Genomic DNA, 24,895 nt, shown 5'->3' with positions numbered 1-24,895 from the left:
CTTCTTTTCACAGCTATTTGTAAGGCATCCCCAGACAGCCATTTTGCTTTTTTGCAAAATGACTCTTGAGAGTCCCTTGGACTGCAAGGAGATCCAACCAGTCCATTCTAAAGGAGATCAGCCCTGGGTGTTCTTTGGAAGAAATGATGCTAAAGCTGAAACTCCAGTACTTTGGCCACCTCATGCGAAGAGTTGATTCATTGGAAAAGACTCTGATGCTGGGAGGGATTGGGGGCAAGAGGAGAAGGGGACGATAGAGGATGAGATGGCTGGATGGCATCACTGACTCGATGGACATGAGTCTGAGTGAACTCCAGGAGTTAGTAATGGACAGGGAGGCCTGGCGTGCTGCGGTTCATGGGGTCGCAAAGAGTTGGACACGACTAAGCGACTGATCTGATCTGATCTGATCCTTCACTATCTCCTGGAGTTTGCTTAAACTCATGTCCATTGAATCAGTGATACCATACAAGTATCTCATCTTCTGTTGTCCCCTTCTTCTCCTGCCTTCAATCTTTCCCAGCATCAGGGTCTTTTCTAATGAGTCAGCTCTTTAGAGCTCTTTGCCCATCAGGTGGGCAAAGTATGGGAGTTTCAGATTCAGCCCTTCCAATGAACATTAAGGGTTGATTTCCTTTAAGTCTGACTGGTTTGATCGCCTTATAGTAAAAGGGACTCACAAGAGTCTTCTTCAGTACCATAGTTCAAAAGCATCAATTCTGTGGTGCTCAGCATTCTTTATGGTCCAACTCTCACATCTGTACATGACTACTGGGAAAACCTCAGCTTTAACTATATAGAACTTTGTTGGCCAAGTGATGTCTTTGTTTTTTAATATGCTGTCTAGATTTGCCATAGCTTTTCTTCCAAGGAGCAAGCATCGTTTAATTTCATGGCTGTAGTCACTGTCCATAGTGATGTTGGAGCTAAAGAAAATAAAGTCTGTCACTGTTTCCATTTTGTCCCCATCTACTTTGGCCACCTCATGCAAAGAGTTGACTCATTGGAAAAGACTCTGATGCTGGGAGGGATTGGGGGCAGGAAGAGGAGGGGATGACAGAGGATGAGATGGCTGGATGGCATCACCGACTCGATGGACGTGAGTGTGAGTGAACTCTGGGAGATGGTGATGGACAGGGAAGCCTGGCGTGCTGCAATTCATGGGGTCTCAAAGAGTCGGACACGACTGAGTGACTGAACTGAACTGAACTGATTGGTCATGAAATGATAGGACAGGATGCTATGATCTTAGTTTTCTGAATGTTGAGTTTTAAGCCAATTTTTCACTCTCCTCTTTCACTTTCATCAAGAGTTTCTTTAGTTACTTTCCACTTTCTGCCTTAAAATGGTATCATCTACGTATATGAGGTTATTTATATTTTCTCCAGCAATCTTGATTCCAGCTTCAGCATCATCCAGCCTGGCATTTACCATAAAGTAATCTTGTATATAAGTTAAATAAGCAGGGTGACAATACAGCCTTGACGTACTCCTTTCACAATTTGGAACTAGCCTGTTGTTCCACGTCTGGTTCTAGCTGTTGCTTTTTGACTTGAATACAGGTTTCTCAGGAGGAAGGTGAGGTGGTCTGGTATTCCTATCTCTTTAAGAATCTTCCACAGTTTGTTGTGATTCACACAGTCAAAGGCTTTAGCATAATCATTGAAGCAGAAGTAGATATTTTTCTGGAATTCCCTTGTTTCTTCTATGATCCAACAGATGTTGGCAATTTAATCTCTGGTTCCTCTGCCTTTTATAAATCCAGCTAGAATATCTGGAAGTTCTCAGTTCACATACTGTTGAAGCCTACCTGGAAGGATTTTGAGCATTACCTTGCTAGCATGTGAAATGAGTATAATTGTACAGTAGTTTGAGCATTCTTTGGCATAGCCCTTCTTTGCAATTGCAGTGGAAACTGACCTTTCTAGCCCTGTGGCCACTGCTAAATTTTTCAAATTTGCTGGTGTATTGAGTACAGCACTTTAACAGCATCATCTCTTAGGATTTGAAATAGCTCAGCTGGAATTCCATCACCTCCACTAGCTTAGTTGGTAGTGATGTTGCTAAGGCGCACTTGATTTCACACTCCAGGACGTCTGACTCTAGGTGAGTGTTCACAGCATTGTGGTTATCCAGCTAGAGTTTTTGTAGAGTCCTTCCATGTATTCTTGTCACTTCTTCTCAATATCTTCTGCTTCAGGTCCATACCGTTTCCATCCTTTATTGTGCCCATCTTTGCATGAAATTTTCCCTTGGTATCTCCAATTTTCTTACAGAGATCTTTAGTCTTTCCCATTCTATTGTTTCCCTCTAATTATTTGCACTGTTCACTTAGGAAGGCTTTCTTATCTCTCCTATTCTCTGGAACTGTTGGGTTGAGCATAACTATCCTTTTCTCCTTTGCCTTTTGCTTCTTTTCTCAGCAATTTGTAAGGCCTCCTTAGATAATCACTTTGTCTCTTGCACTACTTTATCTTGGGAATGCTTTTAGTCACCACCTTCTGTACAATGGTAGGAACCTCTGTCCATAGTTCTTCAGACACTCTGTCTACGAGATCTAGTCCCTTGAATCTATTTGTCACCTCCACTGTATAATCCTAATGGATTTGATTTAGGTTACACCCGAATATCCTAGTGGTTTTCCCTGCTTTGTTCAATTTAAGGATGAATTTGCAATAAGGAGTTCATGATCTGAGCCACAGTGAGCTCCCAGTCTTGTTTTTGCTGATTGTAGAGAGCGTCTCCATCTTTGGCTACAAAGAATATAATCAATCTGATAAGAAATAGAGGAAAACAACAAATTGGGAAAGACTAAAGATCTCTTCAAGAAAATTAGAGATACCAAGGGAACATTTCATGCAAAGATGGGCTCGATCCTTAGGACAGAAATGGTAGGGACCTAACAGAAGTAGAAAATCTTAAGAAGAGGTGGCAAGAATACACAGAAGAACTATTCAAAAAAGATCTTCATGACCCAGATAATCACGATGGTGTGATCACTCACATTCATCTAGAGCCAGACATCCTGGAATGTGAAGTCCAGTGGGCCTTAGAAAGCATCACTACGAACAAAGCTAGTGGAGGTGATGGAATTCCAGTTGACCTATTTCAAATCCTGAAAGATGTTGCTGTAAAATTGCTGCACTCAATATGCCAGCAAATTTGGAAAACTCAACAGTGGCCACAGGACTGGAAAAGGTCAGTTTTCATTCCAATCCCAAAGAAAGGCAATGCCAAAGAATGCTCAAACTAACACACAATTCTACTCATCTCACACGCTAGTAAAGTAATGCTCAAAATTCTCCAAGCCAGGCTTCAGCAATACATGAACCCTGAACTTCCTTATGTTCAAGCTGGTTTTAGAAAAGGCAGAGGAACCAGAGATCAAATTGCCAACATCCGCTGGATCATCAAAAAAGCAAGAGAGTTCCAGAAAAAAAATCTATTTCTGCTTTATTGACTTTGCCAAAGCCTTTGACTGGGTGGATCACAATAAATTGGGTAAATTTTTTCAAGAGATGGGAATACCAGACCACCTGATCTGCCTCTTGAGAAACCTATATGCAGGTCAGGAAGCAACAGTTAGAACTGGACATGGAACAACCGACTGGTTCCAAATAGGAAAAGGAGTACATTGAGACTGTATATTGTCACCCTGCTTATTTAACTTCTATGCAGAGTACATCATGAGAAACACTGGGCTGGAAGAAGTACAAGCTGGAATCAAGATTGCTGGGAGAAATATCAATAACCTCAGATATGCAGATGACACCACCCTTATGGCAGAAAATGAAGAGGAATTAAAAAGCCTCTTGATTAAAGTGAAAGTGGAGAGTGAAAAAGTTGGCTTAAAGCTCAACATTCAGAAAACAAAGATCATGGCATGTGGTCCCATCACTTCATGGGAAATAGATGGGGAAACAGTGGAAACAGTGGAAACAGTGTCAGACTTTATTTTTGGGGGCTCCAAAATCACTGCAGATGGTGACTGCAGCCATGAAATTAAAAGACGCTTACTCCTTGGAAAGAAAGTTATGACCAAACTGAATAGCATATTGAAAAGCAAGACATTACTTTGCCAACAAAGGTCCATCTAGTCAAGGCTGTGGTTTTTCCAGTGGTCATGTATGGATGTGAGATTTGGACTGTGAAGAAAGCTGAACGCTGAAGAATTGATGCTTTTGAACTGTAGTGTTGAAGACTCTTGAGAGTCCCTTGGACTGCAAGGAGATCCAACCAGTCCATCCTAAAGGAGATCAGTCCTGGGTGTTCATTGGAAGAACTGATGCTGAAGCTGAAACTCCAGTACTTTGGTCACCTCATGCGAAGTGTTGACTCTTTGGAAAAGACCCTGATGCTGGGAAGGACTAGGGGCAGGAGGAGAAGGGGACGACAGAGGATGAGATGGCTGGATGTCATCACCACGTTGATGCACATGAGCTTGGGTCAACTCTGGGAGTTGGTGATGGACAGGGAGGCCTGGCATGCTGTGATTCATGGGGTCACAAATAATCGGACACTACTGAGCAACTGAAATGAACCGATACTGTTATTGACCCTCTGGTGACAACCACGTATAGAGTCATCACTTGTTTTGTTGGAAGAGGGCATTTGCTATTACCAGTTCATCAGCTTGGCAAAAGTGTTAGCCTGTGCCCTGCTTCATTTTATACTCCAATGCCAAACTTGGTTATTACTTCAGATATCTCTTGACTTCCTACTTTTGCATTCCAGTCCCCTATGTTGAAAAGCACATCTTTTTTTGCTGTTAGTTCCAGAAGGTCTCTAGGTCTTTGTAGAATCATTAACTTCAGTTCTTTCAGCATTAGTGATTGTGGCATGGACTTGAATTACTGTGATGTTGAATGGTTTGCCTTGGAATTGAACAGAGATCATTTCGTCATTTTTGAGATTGCACCCAGGTACTGCATTTCAGACTCTTTTGTTGACTATGAGGACTAATCCATTCTTTCTAAGGGTTTCTTGCCCACAGTGGTTGATATAATGGTCATCTGTATTAAACTCACCCATTCCCATCCATTTCTGTTGAATGATTCCAAAAATGTTGACATCACTCTTGCCATCTTATTCCTAAACATAAATGTTAACCTAACAATACCATTTAATTTCTCCTTTTGTTGGTTAAACTTGCTGGGTATATCAAGAGTATGTCTTTGCTTCCTCTCCCCTGTTGGCACCCCAGCCCTAGCAAGGAGTTCTGGGGACTGGAAGTTCTGCTTATCTCCAGGGAGATCCTCTGAGTCCCCTTGCCTATGGCCATCTGCCCTGAAGTTTTTTTTTTTTCCACAGGACATTCATTGCTAAACAGGGGGACTTTCCATTATATTAGAAAGGGATATAAATAAGTCATGCCACTTCAGTTGAACGTAGCAGCCTGAAGGGCACCATGCAGCACAAAATTGCTCTATGAAGACTGTCAGCAGGCCATAATTGATCAGATGATGCCTGTGCTTTGAAAGAGAAGGGAAGGGGGAAGGATTCCCTTCAGATCACTGAATCGTGACCATGTGCCTTGGTTGAGTTTTAGGGTTTTCAAACTCTCCATTCCATCCCACATACAAACTTCCTTCCCACTAACCAACAACTCCACTTCATTCATGCTGGTTGTTTCATGCTTCTCTAAAAAGTCTATGCTTCTTTCTACACCAGGGGTTTTTGCCCATTTTATTCCCCTTGTCTGGAATATCTTTCCCGTTTTACACTCAAGATGCTTGAACCCCACAAATATACATAGGGGATAAGCCCATGGTGTCTTAAAAGTGGAGTAGACAAGATCAGGCACATTCAGGGTGGTATAGGTTCAAAAGAGAGGGGCTATATGTATACCTATGGCTGATTCATGTTGAGGTTTGACAGAAAACAACAAAAGTCTCTATTGCAATTATCCTTTAATGAAAAAATAAATTTTAAAAAGAGTAGAAAATGGTGTTTTCTAGGGGAAAAGAGATTCATGTGTGATAATTTTTATATTGTTCATTTCTTTTTTCACATTTTGTAAAAGTGGTAAGACTTGTCTCTAACAGTAAAGTAAGTCTTAAGGGGAGAAACTGTCTTACATTCCTCTTTCCTCCTTCATAACACAGAAATGATTATACAATCAAGGATCAATAACTAGTAGTGGGATGGTTCATGCTTCATCTACTGTTTGTCATACTATGTCACACCATGCCGTAATAACCCAGTCTCTCTCAATTTCTTTCTCACACTAACCTATAAAACAGTTGTTAGTAGTATCTCACAGCATTCCCTTTCAGAGTGTGGTGATACTGCATTTTAAGTCTGATTGAAGACATAAAGCCAATCTCACAATGATAGTTTAACTAATGATTTAGGGATGAAGTATAAACAATGGTTACTTTAATTTAAAATTATATACATGGAACAAACCACACATTACTGAGTGTCTCAGCTTGTAACTAAAAAGAAATTACAGTATGAAACCATGGTATTCTATGGTAATTATTTTAGTGAACCTTTTTATGTCTAATTGCATTATTCATGTACTAAGTAGTAAATTCATTTAAAATATTCATTGTCAATACAGTTATCATACTGGTCTATGAGATACAATATGTGAGTAGGGTTAGGGGGAGAGTGACCCTAGTCTATATATTTGAAAGTGAAAGTGAAGTCGCTCAGTCGTGTCCGACTCTTTGCGACCCTGTGGACTGTAGCCTACCAGGCTTCTACGTCCATGGGATTCTCCAGGCAAGAATACTGGAGTGGGTTACCATTTCCTTCTCCAAGTCTATATATTTAGAGTTTAGTAAGTAAATATCTTTTTCTGTCTCTCTAGACTGATGAGTAATGGAAAGATTTGTGACAAAGTCAGAAACTATAAACATACCTTCCAATAAGGCAACTGTTTGTTATTTACAAAGTTTAAGAAAAAAGAAGGTGTGTGTATACATATATTTTCCTTTATTAAGTTTTAAAAACACTGTTTTGGACCTTAAAATACAACCGAAAATATTTCAAGCTGAAGGAGAAATTTTTATCAGGATAACTGTTATTTTCCATTATTACCTTTATAATCTAAGAGATGGAGAAGGAAATGGCAACCCACTCCAGTATTCTTCCTGGAGAATCCCATGGACAGAGGAGCCTGGTGGGTTACAGTCTATGGGGTCTCAAAGAGTCAGACATGACTGAGCAATTAACACAACAACACAATCTAAGAGAAGGCTCTATGAGTAATTATTTTCTTTAAACCACCTGGTCTTGCCTAACATCAATGAAACCACTAACTATAGAAATGTCAATAGTATTTCATAAGACAGGAAAACTTTTGCAACATGGTGTTCATTAACTCATTTCTTAGTACAATCTTTTTATTTGTTTGAACACTTTTACTTCCATAATTTTCTTTTCAGTCTAATGTATTCTTCTTTTAATCTCTGGTCAGATGTAGGACGATCTGGAGTGAAGAAAGAAGGACACAGGGATCTTGAGGCAGATGGTGTGCCTGTGAACTTATTTATAATGCACTGTCAGGGAGTTCAGGGGAATGCTGTCAAGAAGATGGCAGGGTAGGAGATACCAACCTCCATCTTCCCACAAAGACAACAATTAGACAATTTAATGCAAGAATGAAAATAGCTCTGGGAAACCTCAGGAGTCTTTAAGAAGCTTTAGCACATAGCAGAGCAAAATAACCTGAGAATAACCACACTCATATAACATATTTTGCCTGTACAGTATCATTCCGTCCACCAGACCAGCACTGCTCAGAGCCAACAGATAACTTCCTGGCTGGAGAGAGTTTTTTTGTAGGAAAATAGAGAACAGAGTGAATGACCAGCTTCCCTAGCCTTTCACAGCACTGCCCAAAGGACCTGACCCCAACTCCTGTCACTGGCCTGCCCCTTCACTCATTTAAGCAGCTAGCCCATGTGTAACCATGAACTCACACACCACTGGCTCGAACTCCCAGTATCTTTCTCCAGTGTCATGTACCCACCCATGGCTGGCCCTGCAGCCGTATGAGTACATGCTGACAACCAAGGGCCCCACTGCTGCTCCTGTATTAGAAGCCAGTCCTGACTCCTAACCCAGATCTGTATCACTATCTACGCTTTTAAGTAGCCCCTATCATTTAAACATGCATACTATGACTTAGATTTTCTGTCACTGACCCCCACTATGGTGCACAAGACTGCAACTAGTCTTTATAACCACATGAGTCCTGTAGCTGCTTATCACACAGAGTTGCCCCTGGCCACTGCTCAGGGCCCTTGCCAGTGTGGGTGTACCTGTAGATAGTCCCTGCCATCATGCAGGCACCTGCAGCCAGCTCTGCATTTGAGCATATATACACCACAGATTTTAGCTCTCGCGACCACCCTGGTCTTTTCTTGCTGAGATACCAATAGTCCTTGCAGCTACTAAGGAACCCCCCCACCCATCCCCAAACTCACACACACATGCACACACAGCTCTTGCTGTCAAGGATCACACAGTTGCCCATGTCACAGACCTTAGTTGCCTGAGCCAATGAGATGCTTCACCATCCCAAATCTTGACATATTTGTGAACTTTTCAGTTTTCTCCATGTCATTGAATTCTAGTTTCATATCTTTGTGGCTGAAAAAGTTGCTAAATAGGATTTCAGTCTTCTCTAATTCATTAAGATTTGTTTTGTGGCCTAACATATGATCTGTCCTGGAAAATGGGCACTTGAAAAGAAAGTATATTCTACTGCTGTTGGATAGAATGTTCTATAAATGTGTATTAGGTACATCTTGTCCAATGCATAGTTTCAGTCCAATGTTTCCTTATGGAGTTTTGATCTGAACAATATATTCATTGTTAAAAGTAGGATAGAGACCCCCCCTACACCTTGTCTTTAAATCTGACAATTTAATTTTAATGTGTTTCCATGTAGGTCTGTTTGGATTCATCTCATTTGGAACTGCCTAGGATTTGTAGATCTGGATGTCTGTTTCCTTCCCAGAAGAGGGAACTTTTCTCTTTCTTTTTTCTTTTTTGTATTTTTTTTTTTTTTTACTTTTCTTTTTTTGAAAGTGATCTAGTTCTATTTCTATTCTTTTTTTGTTTGTTTGTTTAGTTGAAGTATAGTTGATTTATAATATTGTGTTACTTTCAGGTATAGCCATTATTTCTTTGAATCAGCCTTTCTCACTTTATTCTTCTCTAGGACCTATATAATACAAATACTGATGTGTTTGGTGGTATCCCATATGTCCTTAAACTATTTTAACTCTTTTTCATTTTTTTTTTCCTTTTTGGTCCTCTAATTGGATGAATTCCACTGTTCTGTCTCCATGTTCATTGATTCTTTGTTCCTCTTGATCTAGTGTTCTGCTGAACCCTCTACTAAGTTTTTCTGTTCAGCTATTGTATTCAGTTCTGTGATTACTATTTGGATTTCCTTATATCTTCTCTCTCTCTTTATTGAAATTCTCACTTTGTTAATGTATTGTTCTGACCTTGGTGAGGAAATTTATGATATTACTTTGAATGCTTCTCAAGTAAATCACTTATCTTCATTTCCTTAACGTCTGTAAATAAAGTTTTATCTTGTTCTATTTTGGAACTTCTTTTTGTTTGTTTGTTTCTTCATTTTCTTTGACTCTATTGGTTTCTGTGCATTAGATAAAACAGCCACTCTTATTCTTAAGGAATGGTCTCATGTTGGACATAAAACTTATCATCTAGCCTAGCTTTACCTCTTGGTTGTATCACAAACCTTTGTGATTGTCCAAGCCTCTTTCTTTCTTTCTTTTTTTTTTTTTTTTTAAGTGACTTTCAGTAGTTGAGGATATGCTAATACTTGTTAGTGTCCCAGAGGGGAATATCTCAGTCAGTACCTAGATGCAGGCTAATTAGAAGTCAGACTCTCAGACAGAAGATTTTGCATTATGCAAATAAACCTCTTCCAGGGAAAAACTAAGTGATGGACATTTCAGTCTTCTTCTGTGCTGAGCACTGTTAAAAAGTGTTTCTCTGTTTGTTTCAGTCCTGTGAGACCTATAAATGTAAGTCCAGCTGGTAACAGCCAAATGACTGAGGGATGTGTCCCCTGAGTGGCAGTTGCAAAAGCCATGGTACCAGATGTGTGTCTGTAAGCTGCTTCTAGAGAGGTCTCAGCAGTTTGTGAGGGCTACAAGGAGAATGCTGAGATGGAATCTATTATTTTTGTTGTTCAGTTACTCGGTCATGTCAAATTCTGTGTGACTCCATGGATTGCAGGATTCCAGGCTTCCCTGTCCTTCACCATCTCCAGTCTTTGCTCAAACTCATGTCCATTGAGTCAGTGATGCCATCCAATTATCTCATCCTCTGTGGTCCCCTTCTCCTCCTATCCTCAATCTTTCCCAGTATCAGTGTCTTTTCCAATGAGTCAGTTATTTGCATAAGGTGGCCAAAGTATTGGAGCTTCAGCTTCAGCATTAGTCCTTCCAGTGAATATTCAGGATTAATTTCCTTTGGGATTGACAGGTTTGATATCTTTGCATTCCAAGGGACTCTCAAGTCTTCTCCAACACCACAGTCAAAGGCAACAATTCTTCAGTGCTCAGCCTTTTATATTGTCCAGCACTCACATCCATACATGACTAATGGAAAAGCCATAGCTTTGACTATACAGACCTTTGTGGGCAAAGTAATGACTCTGTTTTTTAATATGCTATCTACGTTTGTCATTGCTTTTCTTCCAAGGAGCAAGTATCTTTTAATTTCATGACTGTAGTCACAGCCCACAGTGATTTTGGATCCCAAGAAAATAAAGCCTGTTACTGATTCCATTGTTTCCCCAACTAGTTGCCATGAAGTGATGGGATCAGATGCCATGACCTTGGTTTTCTGAATGTTGAATTTTAAGCCAACTTTTTCACACTCCTCTTTTACCTTCTTCAAGAGACTCTTTAATTTCCTTTTCACTTTCTACCATAAAGGTGGCATCATCTGCATATCTGTGGTTATTGATATTTGTCCAGCAATCTTGATTCCAGTTTGAGCATCATCCAGTCCAACATTTTGCATGATGTACTCTGCATATAAGTTAAATAGTCAGGGTCACAATATAGAGCCCTTAAAATAATCCTTTCCCAATTTTGAATCTGCCCATTTTTCATGTCTGGTTCTAACTGTTGCTTCTTTACCTGCATATGGATTTCTCAGGAGGCAGGTATGGTGATGGTATTCCCATTTCTAAGAATTTTCCACAGTTTGCTGTGATCTATACAGTCAAAGGCTTGAGCATAGTCAATGAAGCAGAAGTAAATGTTTTTTCTGGAATTCTCTTGCTTTTTGTATGATCCGATGAATGTAGGCAATTTGATCTCTGGTTCCTCTGCCTTTTCTAAATCCAGCTTGCATATCTGGAAGTTCTAGGTTCATGTACTGTTGAAGCCTAGCTAGAAGGATGTTGAGCATTACCTTGCTAGAGTGTGAAATGATTGCAATGGTGTAGTAGTTTGAACCTTCTCTGGCAATACCCTTCTTTGGGATTGTAATGGAAACTTACTTTTTCTAGTCCTATAGCCACTGCTGAGTTTTCCAAATTTGCTGGCATATTGAGTGCAGCACTTTCACAGCATCATCTTTTAGGATTTGAAATAGCTCAGTTGGTATTTTGTTACTTCCCCTAGCTTTGTTCATAGTGATGCTTCCCAAGGCACACTTGACTTCACACTCTAGGATGTCTGATTCTAGGTGAGTAAGCACATCATTGTGGTTATCTAGGTTATTATGATCTTTTTGTATAGTTCTTCTGTGTATTCTTGCCAACTTTTCTTAATATCTTCCTCTTCTGTTAGGTCCAAACTCTTTCTGTCCTATATTGTGTCTATCATTGCAGGAAATGTTCCCTTGATATCTCTAATTTTCTTGAAGAGATCTCTAGTCTTTCCCAATCTATTGTTTTTTTATTTTATTTTATTTACCTCCACTTTTCACTTAAAAAGGTTTTCTTATCTCTCCTTGCTATTCTCTGGAATCCTGCATTCAGATGGGTATATCTTTCAATTGGCTTCCCTGTTCTCCACTGATGATTGAGTTGTGTCCCTAGGGCTAAATAAGAGATGTGACCTGCAGGCAGCAACATTTAAAGTATTCAATAAGACCTCTTCAGGTAAAGGCTGGATGGTGGGCATTTTTCCTCTGTACTGAGCCTGAGGTGGGGAACTGCAGTGAGTCCTCTTGAGTCCATTAGGGACTGTTTCTTTGCTGTCTGTAGTGTTGTATACCATGTGGACAGAGGCTTTTTGTCCTTCAGGGCTTGATATTTTATCCCTTGGTTGGAAGTCTTAAAAGTTGAGCCTTTAGATGTTGGGTCTTAACATTTCCTCTTCAAGGAGAAATTGAAACTTCTGAGTTCATTTCCTATTGTATATCACTGTGATGGGGTGGAGTTTATAGCAAGAGCATGTCTCGGGCCTTATTCATTTCCATGTGTTTTTTTTATTATTGTTCCACCAGCGTGCCAGGGTCATTTCATCTGATTTCTGGATTTTATTTTTCAATGGGGAATGGTTTCATGTATAGCTGTAGACTCAATGTATCTGTGGGAGGAGGGGAGTTCAGGAACCTCCTATGTTACTATCTTAACTGCAACTTAGTAAGGCTTATACTCACTGTTTTCAATATAGGATTAATTCCTCCACTATCTGAGAAGGCCTGACAAATAGCTAAGGAAAGAAGAGAAGTGAAAGGTGAAGGAGAAAAGGAAATATATATCTATCTGAATGCAGAATTCCAAAGAATAGCTAGGAGCAATAAGAAAGACTTCCTAAGTGACCAGTTGCAAAGAAATAGAGGAAAACAATAGAATGGGAAAGACTAGAGATTTCTTTAAGAAAATTAGAGATACCAAGGGAACTTTTCACACAAAGATGGGCATAATAAAGGGTAGGAATGGTATGGACCTAACAGAAACAGAAGACATAAAGAAGAGGTGGCAAGAATACACAGAAGAACTATGAAAAAAAGATCTTAAACACCCAGATAACCATGATGGTGTGATCATTCACCTAGAGCCAGACATCTTGTGTGGAATCAAGTTGACCTTAGGAAGCATTACTATGAACAAAGCTAGTGGAAGTGATGGAATTCCAGTTGAGCTATTTCAAATCCTAAAAGATGATGCTGTGAAAGTGCTGTACTCAATATGCCAGCAAATTTGGAAACCTCAGCAGTGGCTACAGGACTAGAAAAGGTCAGTTTTCATTCCAGTTCCAAAGAAGAGTAATGTCAAAGAAGGTTCAAACTATGGCACAATTGGACTCATATCACATGATACCAAAGTAATGCTCAAAATCCCCCAAGCTAAGTCTCAACCATATGTGTACCAAGAACTTCCAGATATGCAAGCTGGACTTAGAAAAGGCAGAGGAACCAGACATCAAATTGCCAACATTCACTGGATCATACAAAAAGCAAGAGAATTCCAGAAAAAAATCTACTTCTGCTTCATTGACTATGCTAAAGCCTTTGACTGTGTAGATCACAACAAACTGTGGAAAATTCTTAAAGAGATAAAAATACCAGACCACCTGACCTGCCTCTTGAGAAATCTGTATGCAGGTCGGGAAGCAATGGTTAGAATTGGACATGGAACCATGGACTGGTGCAAAATTGGTAAAGGAGGATGTCAAGGCTGTATGTTGTCACCTTGTTTATTTAATTTATATCCAAAGTACTTCATGTGAAATGCCAGATTGGATGAAGCACAAGATGGAATCAAGATTGCCAGGAGAAATATCAACAACCTCAGATATGATGATAACATGACACTTATGGCAGAAAATGAAGAGGAACTTAAGAGCCTTTTGATGAAAGTGAAAGAAAAGAGTGAAAAAAAAAACTGACTTAAAACTCAACATTCAAAAAACCAAGATCATGGCATCTGGTCCCATCACTTCATGGCAAATAGATGGGGAAAAATTGGAACCGGTGACAGACTTTATTTTCTTGGTTCCCCAAAATTACTGCAGATGATGACTGCAGCCATGAAATTAAGACACTTGATCCTTGGAAAAAACAGCTAAGACAAACCTAGACAGCATATTAAAAAGCAGAAACATTACTTTGCCAACAAAAGTCCACATACTCAAAGCTATGGTTTTTCCAGTAGTCATGTATGGATTAGAGAGTTGCAGCATAAAGAAAGCTCAGCCTCAAAGTATTGGTGCTTTTGAGCTGTGGTGTTGGAGAACTCTTGAGAGTCCCTTGGACAGCAAGGAGATCAAACCAGTCAATCCTAAAGGACATCAGTTCTGAATATTCATTGGAAGGCCTGATGCTGAAGCTGAAGCTCCAATACTTTTGGCCACCTGATGTGAAGAACTGACTCATTGGAAAAGACCCTGATGCTGGGAAAGATTGAAGGCATAAGGAGAAGGGGATGACAGAGGATGAGATGGTTGGATGGTATCACCAACTCGATGGACATGAGTTTGAGCAAGCTCCATGTGTTGGTGATGGACTGGGAAGCCTGGCATGCTTCAGTCCATACTGTTGCGAAGAGTGGATACATTGACCAACTGAACTGAACTGAACTGATCTGCCTCTAGGCCTGGCAAGATACTTAAATGAGATAACAAAATGTGTATAAAGAACTTTGAAAAGAAAGGAGCCTTATTTAAATGCAAAGGAAAGTTACTTTGTCATGCCTCAATAAAAATGAATTCCAGAATCCACAAAAAGGGTATGCAGTATGGTTTGTCTCTTCTCACTGCATGGCACAGCATATACAAATCTCCCTCATGTGATTGAAGATGCAAATAAAGCCTATTTACTTGAAGCATTCCATTGTGGGCCAGGTGCCTTGGAAGTCCCAGGATTTGTTACCAGCTTCTTTTTGAAACATAGCAAGGTGGCTGGTTTATATTCTAGTTGTTCTAGCTGCCAAATGACTCAAAAGACCCAAAACAAAACAGCTTCTCCAGCAGCACAAGAAGAAGCTGCCTTTCTCCTGCCTTCCAATTCTTTTATTTTAATCTTTTGTAATGCGTGGTTTTCAGATTCCAAAAATGTAAACAAAACATGTCCGTTCTGTAGTTTCTATTTCCAATGCAAATTGGAAAAAAGAAACCATAATGCCTCTTAATCTTCTTTAAACATTCCTTTTACAAATAATTTATTTCCAAATACTGGTTTTCCATACATGGTTTAGAAGGGGTGGAGTGGGCTAGAAACAGGATTCATATCAACATGTTGCATATAATGCTTTTTCTCCTGAATAGCTAACAGCATAGTCAAAGTAGGCAGTTGCCTAGGATTTTTGTGATCATATGCTGAGGATAAAATGCTGCAAAATACTTGAGGCATTTGGGGAGCAGTGGTTGTTACACTGGGAGAAAAATATCTCAAAGAAATAAAGGGATCTCAAAGGTGTTTTCTTTTCCTGTTCCTAAGAAATACATTTCCTCAAGCTGTACTTTCATTATGATATAAATTGTGCAAACAACTGGGAAATATAACTTTTAAATATTAAATGAAATTTGACCCTTGTTAAATGTGTGGATTTGAATATTTAACATCACATTCTCCTTGTAAGTTGCTTCTTTTATATGTTCTTTATGGTCTCAAATTAGTGTGTTCATTTCCCCTGTGTAGTTTCACAAGACAACATTTTCATTCATTAACAAAATCTCATAGTACATTAATAATATCAACACAGTCAAATTTCCCTATGTGCCAGCTCAGGGTTAAAAGAGATGTAGGGACATTTGTTAAGCCAAGGTAAATATTAAATATCACTTGGGGGGCTGGGGAGTAACAATGGCATTTGCCCCCAGCCCTAAGTTCCTTAGAGATGTATAAAAATGCATATGACTTGTTCAGTCTGTTAAGCAGATGCTAGTTCAGCTGTAGTGCATATGTTGGTTTTCAGACCCAGTTTTGGAGTGCAGTGGGAGAAACATATTCATGTGTGAAAATTCCAGGTGTGAGTTTAGAGAATGCCATTTAAATTTTTGTATTTTTATAATTTAATTTAAACATTGATCTCAGAGACGTATAAATGGTATTAGTTTTGATAAAGTTTGGAAAACTGATTACGAATATAGCAAAGCATGAAGTATGTGGAAACAGAGTCAGACTTTATTTTTGGGGGCTCCAAAATCACTGCAGATGGTGACTACAGCCCTGAAACTAAAAGACGCTTACTCCTTGGGAGGAAAGTTATGACCAACCTAGATAGCATATTAAAAAGCAGAGACATTACTTTGCCAACAAAAGTCTGTCTAGTCAAGGCTATGGTTTTTCCAGTGGTCATGTATGGATGTGAGAGTTGGACTAAGAAAGCCGAGCGCCGAAGAATTGATGCTTTTGAACTGTGGTGTTGGAGAAGACTCTTGAGAGTCCCTTGGACTGCAAGGAGATCCAACAAGTCCATTCTGAAGGAGATCAGCCCTGGGATTTCTTTGGAAGGAATGATGCTAAAGCTGAAACTCCAGTACTTTGGCCACCTCATGCGAACAGTTGACTCATTGGAAAAGACTCTGATGCTGGGAGGGATTGGGGGCAGAAGGAGAAGGGGATGACAGAGGATGAGATGGCTGGATGGCACCGCTGACTTGATGGACGTGAGTTTGAGTGAACTCCAGGAGTTGGTGATGGACAGGGAGGGCCTGGCGTGCTGTGATTCATGGGTTGCAAAGAGTTGGACACAACTGAGTGACTGAACTGATGTGGATTTTAAAGGATTTTAAAAATTATATCTTACATGAAATTAACTGATCATTAATTTTGTCTGGAATTTTCCTAGCTCCTATAACCAGCTATTGATTTGCAGTTGTTCCTCTTGATGGTTTTATCATGTGACATTCTGAACTGTTTTATAAGGAATTGTTTTAAAGTTTATGTTTAACAACTCCTTCAACTAGGGAAACTATTTCTTAATATTTTAGCCCAAAAGAAAGAAAATATTTTATCTCCTTATACTAATCTAAGACATGGAAAATATACTGAGGACTTTTTTTTTTTTTCTTTACAGAAAGACAAAAATTTTTTAAAGGTTTTTAAAAAAAGAAATATTATAAAAATAAATTTGCCCTCTTTTTTTTTTTACTCTAGATAAGAGTATAAAATTGCATGAAATAATGAAAAACAAACAAAAACCCTTAATACTAAATTCTAGTATTTTTTTTCTTTCAGCTCTCAGGAGAAGTGATTTTGCAAATTGCCAACGAACCAGTTCTGCCCTTTAATGCTCTTGATATAGCTTTAGAAGTTCAAAACAGCCTTAAAGGTAATTTTTCTTTGGATTATAGTAATTTTAGCAAATGAAAATGTTCAACTAATTTTCAACAGGTATAAAGTCAACAACTATTTCACTAGGAATGGTAATGTGGCACTTTCCTTCATATAGAGGATAATGTTGAGAAGAGCTTAGAAGAATGTTGGCTGTCATGTCAATAAGAATAAGGTTGGTAAAGAATCTGCCTGCAGTGCAGGAGACCTGGGTTTGATCTCTGAGTTGGGAAGATCCCCTGGAGGAGGGCATGGCAACCAACTCCAGTATCCTTTCCTGGAAAATCTTATGGACAGAAGAGCCTGGTGTGCTACAGTTCATGGGATTGAAAGAGTTGGACACGACTTAGCAATTAAACCACCACATGCCTAATAGTCAGTCAGTTCAAACAATATTGGCTGAAAGTTTGTGCTTTGAGATTGGTTTCTGTGAGGTATGAGCTAGGACCATTTGACTCAAGTGTTGGCTCATTCTAGATTAAGGCTGACAAGGAGGAAACCAAGAAATTATTTCCATAGTCTCTATTTCAGTTGCTTCATGTTTGTATATAATCTCTTTCTAAAATTTTTAATATCACCCTAGTAATTACCTTTATTTTCCCTTTTTCTATATATAAACCTTTCAACCAAACTTTTAGTTTATCTCTATTCCTCAAATACAAAGGACAGTGTTGTAAATAATTTAAAAGTGCACCCTCCTTATCTTTGAGCCACACATCTTACTACCATATCATTTGTAAACATGTATTTCTCAATATAAAAGCAAATATTTTCACTATAGTACTTAAACAGTAATTCTTGGAAAATGGGTCAGTCTAAAGAGCCAAACAGTTCTAGTATCTAAAGCTTTAATACTTTGAAAATTTTGACTACCTGGATTCATTCTTAATCCAGAGAGTACTACAATAAAATATTTTTTCCCCTCAGTGATTCTTATGACTTTTATTATATTGGCTGTAAAACTGTGACCTTGGGAGCAATTGCGCTGTTTAGGGCCTTTTACTCCTATACTAAATGGCCTCATATTACTCTACTCTGGGGATATTTAAGCTTGTCTCTATTTTTTTCTATTTTGTCAAGCTTCATTTTATTGTTGTCAGTATGACTACCTGTAGCAGTCTCTCTGTCCTCCATTTAAAATTTTCTATTTCTAGAATATTTTGTAGAGACTGAGTAACCAAGTATATGGTATTTTATAAAATAAGAATAGTGTAAGCATAAATAAATGGTTAAAAACTTCTGTGAATAATACATTCTTTGCAAGGATTTCTTTTAACCATCTATTTTGTTTGTTCTGTAGACTGTTTTGCTTTTACTTTAGTTCTCATTTTCAAACTTTAAAAAATTCAGTTGGTACTTCATATTATACTTAAAACTTGCAGAGAACAAATGGAGGAGACTTATTTGTATTACAAGAAGATTTGTCCATCTATAAAGAATAACTCTCATGCATAGAAATGAGCCTGAAGGAGTATACTGTGAAATAGTAACACTGTACAATAGAATTATAAATGATCTACAGGTCACTCTTCTGAGTTCAGATCTATGGTAAATGTTTAATACCTTTGTAATAAAGATATCAAGATACATTTTTAAATTTAAGCAAACCCAGAAAAACCAAAAGCAGTAGCAATACTGTCATTTTGAGTTCCAAATTCTATTATTTTTTAAACAATTGGGTGTACTTTTTAAATCTATAAGTAATACTTTAGCATTATTATTTCTATATGAGTGTTTTAATTAATGTAGTCTTACTTCTGAGGGTCAGAAAAAAGTCCTAATGAGTCATTGTTAGAATTATATCATTACTGTTTTTTTTTTTTCCTTTGTGTGTATGTGGGCAGGTAGTTAGGAATCTCTTTGAAAATACAGGAAAGTATGTCTCTTTCTTCAGAAAATTGCACTTGTACAAAACAGTTTGCGTATATCCCTCAGACTTTACAAGATCTCCTGAACCCATTTATTCATTCATTTATTTATTGACTATCCATGGTATTCCTGGTATGGTTATATGATCAGAAAACCAAAACATAAAACCAAGCCTGTAGGTAAATAAATAAAACAAAATTAAAATTTCTACTGCTAAGAAACATATGTACATGGTAGAACAAAATTGCCATAAGTCAAAGCAATTTTTAAATTAGCTTTATGCTCAAATAGTTCTCTAATATCAATCACTTTGGAATAAATTTGTATTAAGTGTTACAGAGCACAATTGACTGTGGTTGTATCCAGGGCACAATGTGGTTGTATCCAGGGCATAATGTGGTTGTATCCAGGGCACAATGGAGAGATTTGGTCTGGGAATATATATGTGAGAGTTGTCCCAGATGAGATTTCTAGTTGAGTGCAGATAGAGGGCAGAAAGGGCTTCCTAGGTGGGGTAGTGATGAAGAATCCACCTGCCAATGCAGGAGATGTAAGAGTTGGAGCCTGGTGTTGGGAAGATCCCCTGGGGGTGGGCACAGCACCCAACTCCAATATTCTTGCCTGAAGAATTCCATGGACAGAATTCCATGGACAGAGGAGCCTGGTGGGCTACACTCCAAGGGGTCACAGAGAATCAGACAGGACTGAGCACAGCACAGCAGCAACAAGGGACAGAAAAGGCTTCTGATTTCTGGGCATGTCTACATTTAGAAATAGGAACAAAAGGGGAATCTGAGAAAGATACTGAGAAGGAGACAAAGGATAAGAGACAAACTAGGTGAATGTGATATCTTGAAGCAAAGGGAATAAAAGCTTTGAAAGAGGAAGGAGGGATCCACTCCATCAAATACTACTACAGGTTAAGAAATGTGAGGACCAAGTACTGACAGCTAGATTGAGCAATTTAGAGGTCACCTGTGATCTCAATGAAAACAATTTTAGTAGAGTAGTATACAAAATTGTCTCATTAGAGGGGTTCAAAAGAAAATGAGAAGTGATAAATTGGGGACTGGTGCTGTTAGATGTGGAGAAGGCAATGGCACCCCACTCCAGTACTCTTGCCTGGAAAATCCCATGGGTGGAGGATGCTGGCAGGCTGCAGTCCATGGGGTCACTAAGAGTCGGACACGACTGAGTGACTTTACTTTCACTTTTCACTTTCATGCATTGGAGAAGGAAATGGCAACCCACTCCAGTGTTCTTGCCTGGAGAATCCCAAGGACAGGGTCGGCTGCCGTCTATGGGGTTGCACAGAGTCGGACACGAATGAAGCGACTTAGCAGCAGCAGCAGCTGTTAGATGGAAAGCTTGGAGTTGAGGACTGTTCAGTTCAGTTCAGTTGCTCAGTGGTCTCCGACTCTTTGTGACCCCATGAACCACAGTACACCAGGCCTCCCTGTCCATCACCAACTCCTGGAGTCCACCCAAACCCATGTCCATCAAGTCGGTGATACCATCCAACTATCTCATCCTCTGTCATCCCCTTCTCCTCCTGCCCCCAATCCCTCCCAGCATCAGGATCTTTTCAAATGAGTCAGCTCTTCTCATCGTGTGGCCAAAGTATTGGAGTTTCAGCTTCAACATCAGTCCCTCCAATGAACACTCAGGACTGATCTTTAGGATGGACTGGTTGGATGTCCTTGCAGTCCAAGGGACTCTCAAGAGTCTTTTCCAACACCACAGTTCAAAAGCATCAATTTTTCGGCATTCAGCATTCTTCACAGTCCAACTCTCACATCCATACATGACCACTGGAAAAACCATAGCCTTGACTAGATGGACCTTTGTTGGCAAAGTAATGTCTCTGCTTTTTAATATGTTGTCTAGGTTGGTTATAACTTTCCTTCCAAGGAAAGGAGTAAGCATCTTTTAATTTCATGGCTGCAATCACAATCTGCACTGATTTTGGAGCCCAGAAAAATAAAGTCAGACACTGTGTCCACTCTTTCCCCTCTATTTTCCATAAAGTGATGGGACTGGAAGTCATGATCTTCGTTTTCTGAATGTTGAGCTTTAAGCCAACTTTTTCACTCTCCTCTTTCACTTTCATCAAGAGGGCTTTAGTTCTTCCTCACTTTCTGCCATAAGGGTGGTATTATCTGCATATAGTTAGCATGTTTCTATTTTGATAAGAATGATCTGATGGAGAGTGAGGATTTGATTAAGATGAAAGGAGAATTGAAAAAATCCAATTTTTTGAATATTTGAAGAAAGTGAAAGGAATAGCTGGAATGTTTTTCTTGAAGAAGCAGCATAAGATTTAGAATGTTGCCTTAGTTATAAACATCCATAAAAATGTGAAGGAACACAGAGCATATCGTATGGGATAAGTAAGTGTGGTTGTGGGAACTCTTGTCAACCTCTTTGATTGTAATAAACAATATAATAGTTGCTTGGGAAGATGAAAGAGGGATTGGTCTTTTGGGCATCATTAAGCATTCAGAAGAAATGTTTTAAGTGAGATGTGCTATGTGCTGTGCTTACTCTCTCAGTCACGTCCAACTCTTTGTGAGCCCACGGACTGTAGCCCACTAGGCTCCTCTGTCCATGGGGATTCTCCAGGCACGAATACTGAAGTGTGTTGCCATGCCCTCCTCCAGGGGATCTTCCCAATCCAGGGATTGAACCCAGGTCTCCTGCAGTGCAGGTAGTTTCGTTACCATCTGAGTCATCAGGGAAGTCTTTAAGTGAGATAATTCAGCATAATTGTGTATTTTTTTCCAGCCTTCAGCTGGGGATTCAGGCATAGAACAGGCAGATTTGGATTTAATCAGAGCTAGGGCTTTGCTGGGAGGGGGAAAATGAGCTAGATAAGGTTAGGAAAAATGAGAGTGAGAGTGTCTGAAAAGGAGTGCTCATATAGATGGACTGACATACCTAAACTGGATGTGGAATAAAGTAAGGATACAAAGGGAATGAGAGCAAGCACAAAGAACAGAGGATCAATAGACTTTTGTCAATCCAAATAATTAGAAAAAGTGAGCAGAAAAGACCCGCAATTGGAATTGTTGAAAATCTGATCATAAAAAGAGTGCAGATATTGGTAATGACAGTGTCAGGGTTGAGGCAGGACCATGGAAGTGTGGTAGCTGGTCAACAGAGGAAAAGAGCTATGGAAAAAGAGGCCAGACTATGTCTATGTGGATATTGATATTGTCAAGAGCTAAGACAGGAGTAATTCTTATAAGAAACAGTGATTGAACCAGGAGGTAAAATCTTCAGAGGATGATCAGGGACTTAAAGACACTTCATATTGTTCTCCTATGGCTAGTGGTATAGAGGGCCTGGGCCAAAAGAGAGCTACTGCTGAAAAGTGATGTGACGGGAGCATTGTCAATAGCGGAGAGCCAGGTTTCAGTTGAGGCAAACAGTTAAAGAAAACAGTCTGAGAACAGGCCAGGTTACTAATCCTTTCTTTGATAGCTATATCTAAACGCATGTCAGTACAGGGGAGACAACAAGACAAGATGAAACGGCAGTCATTCCACAGTGACTTCCACTGCAGGCCAGACATGACAAAGTCTAGATGAAACCCCCTTGAACATCTCAGGTTCTCAGTTGGATGAGCCAGGAGCATTTTGGCTTCTTGCTGTTATATTGGACTGTTTCTTCTTTGGTTGTTGGTTATTTTTGAGTTTTGCTTCTTTTGATGTGAAAATCCTTGGGTCTCCCTGTCATTTTCACTCAGAAAGATGTGGCCAGACTTGAGATATGCTCAGACTAAAAAGACAAAGCAAAGCAAAAACAAAATGTAACCCCCAAAATAGGCAAAAATTATTCCTTTACCATGACCTGGCTGTAACTATTTGATCAAAGGGATATGAATAGTCACCTTTAAGCTATACATTTTTCTAGTCATCAAGATTTAAAACTATTTGAATTATCTGAATCATAGTAAAAGATTATTTAAATGTTTGCGAAATTGTGGGCAATTTTGTTTACTTATTCTGTTTTGACTACTTTGGTTATAACCTTAGTTTTAAAATAGGATATCTTAATGTTCTAATGCATAAATAATGGACATCACTTATCAACAACTAAGTAAATATTTGTTTTAATTTTAGCTACAATGGTAGATGATTTCACTAGCTAAACAGAGTTACTATACCATGTTAAATGAAACATATAGTTTTATCGCTTGATACAAGCTTTAATTGTTGATATATTTTCTTATATTTCTATGACAGTTAATGGTGATTAGTCTTAAGTTCTCAATTACAGTTTAAAAAAATGACCTTCAAGGCTGAACTATAAAATACTGTTTCTCCTTATTGCAAAGAGTTTAAGTATGAAGGTCCCTGAAACCTGATTGCATTTTCAATGGTGTAATTTTTACCCCTTGACAACCAGCCATCTTGTTTATTTATTACACTAGTTTACGGTAGCAGCAGACCATTCTCTATCCTTCTCACAACCCCCAGAAAGAAGGATAATTTACCAGTGAATAATTTGTTTGAGTTGATTTATTAGATGGTTCTTGAAAGCTCATTTTGACTGAGTGACCTTGGCTCTTAATATTTGGTCAATGCCAAGCACATAATAGAGGATGAATATTTATAACATGGTTGGCGCATGGGGATATAGTATAAATAGTGACTGATAAGATAACTGACATGCATCAGATGTATTTATGACAAATAAAGGTATGTCCAAAAAATGCACACACAAGCCAATGGTACTAGTTTATGGGGGCAAAGAAGAGTGTCAGGAATAAGTAAAGTTGCACTTACCACATCCTTGAACCTGGAAGCCAATTAAGGAGTAAGCACTTGATGACCTTACTAAGTTTGCAGTTTCTCAACTTTATCCATTTTTTAATGCAAAAACAGCACTTCAAAATAATTAACAACTATATAATTCTGATACTTTTTGTTTAAGTTTATAGTTTCTCTCTTTATCTACTTTGTAATGCAAAAATAGCACTTCAAAAGAATTAACAACTGTGTAATTCTGATGCTTTTTGTTTTCTTCGCCAGAATCCTGGATGTTAATTACTTAGCATGATTATAAAAACTACAAATGACCAAATAAAGTAAAAATAATTTTCATTTGATCTGGCTATGTACACATTTAGTGCAATCCAGACCCAACAGGAAACACAATTTCGAACTGTGTGGCTTGTTGCCACCTCTGATTGTCTCACTCAATGTGAAATGGTTGTTGGCAGCTTTTCCGCCATTTTTTGAAATGCTAACAATGCTGATTTGATCTGACTTTTTTCTTTGTTTCTTTATAAGCTTTGATAATTCATTTGCGTCAATCACTTCATTTTGGGAGGAGGGATAGTGTTTCAATGTGATGATGCCACTGAGGCAAGCTCTATGATTTCTTTAAGATTTGTATTTACATATTTTCACTTGTCATGTTGGTTCTTTACTACAATTCCAAGTGATTGGGGACCTGCATAATGTCTTCTTTTCCCCTTTTCTGAGTAATGTAAGATGAATTTCCCAATTTGCAAATAAGTATGCACTTTATAAATTGCATGATTACATCCTCAGTCTCTCTGTATCCAGTCTTGGTTTTAGTGAGTACCAATTCAAACTCTGGACCAGCCTATAGATAGTAAAGGGTAGATATCTGGTTCTGTGTTCTCCCTGAGAAATCTGAAGCAGATCATCTAAAATCCAAATATTTCCAGGGACAGATTGTGTTTCCAAGGGAATTCTGAACCATGTCAGATTAGTAGTGGTCTAAACTAGCATTTCTGGAACTGAGTTTTTGGTGT

The 24,895-nt window shown here is 38.8% G+C and overlaps 1 protein-coding gene across 8 annotated transcripts in view; it reads left to right on the top strand.

The window, feature by feature from the left end:
- Positions 1–24,895, top strand: part of NAALADL2 (N-acetylated alpha-linked acidic dipeptidase like 2) — a 1,562,846-nt gene that overhangs the window by 1,442,273 nt on the left and 95,678 nt on the right. For all 8 annotated transcript variants that reach the window (XM_024995414.2, XM_059888525.1, XM_059888521.1 and 5 more), the window contains one exon: positions 17,143–17,236. In XM_024995414.2, the coding sequence (XP_024851182.1) occupies positions 17,143–17,236 (94 nt within the window). The remainder of the gene's footprint in view (positions 1–17,142; positions 17,237–24,895) is intronic.

This window comes from Bos taurus, chromosome 1 (genome assembly GCF_002263795.3).
Source record: "Bos taurus isolate L1 Dominette 01449 registration number 42190680 breed Hereford chromosome 1, ARS-UCD2.0, whole genome shotgun sequence".
Classification (NCBI taxonomy): Eukaryota; Metazoa; Chordata; class Mammalia; order Artiodactyla; family Bovidae; genus Bos; species Bos taurus.
This window is presented reverse-complemented; position numbering and strand designations above follow the sequence as displayed.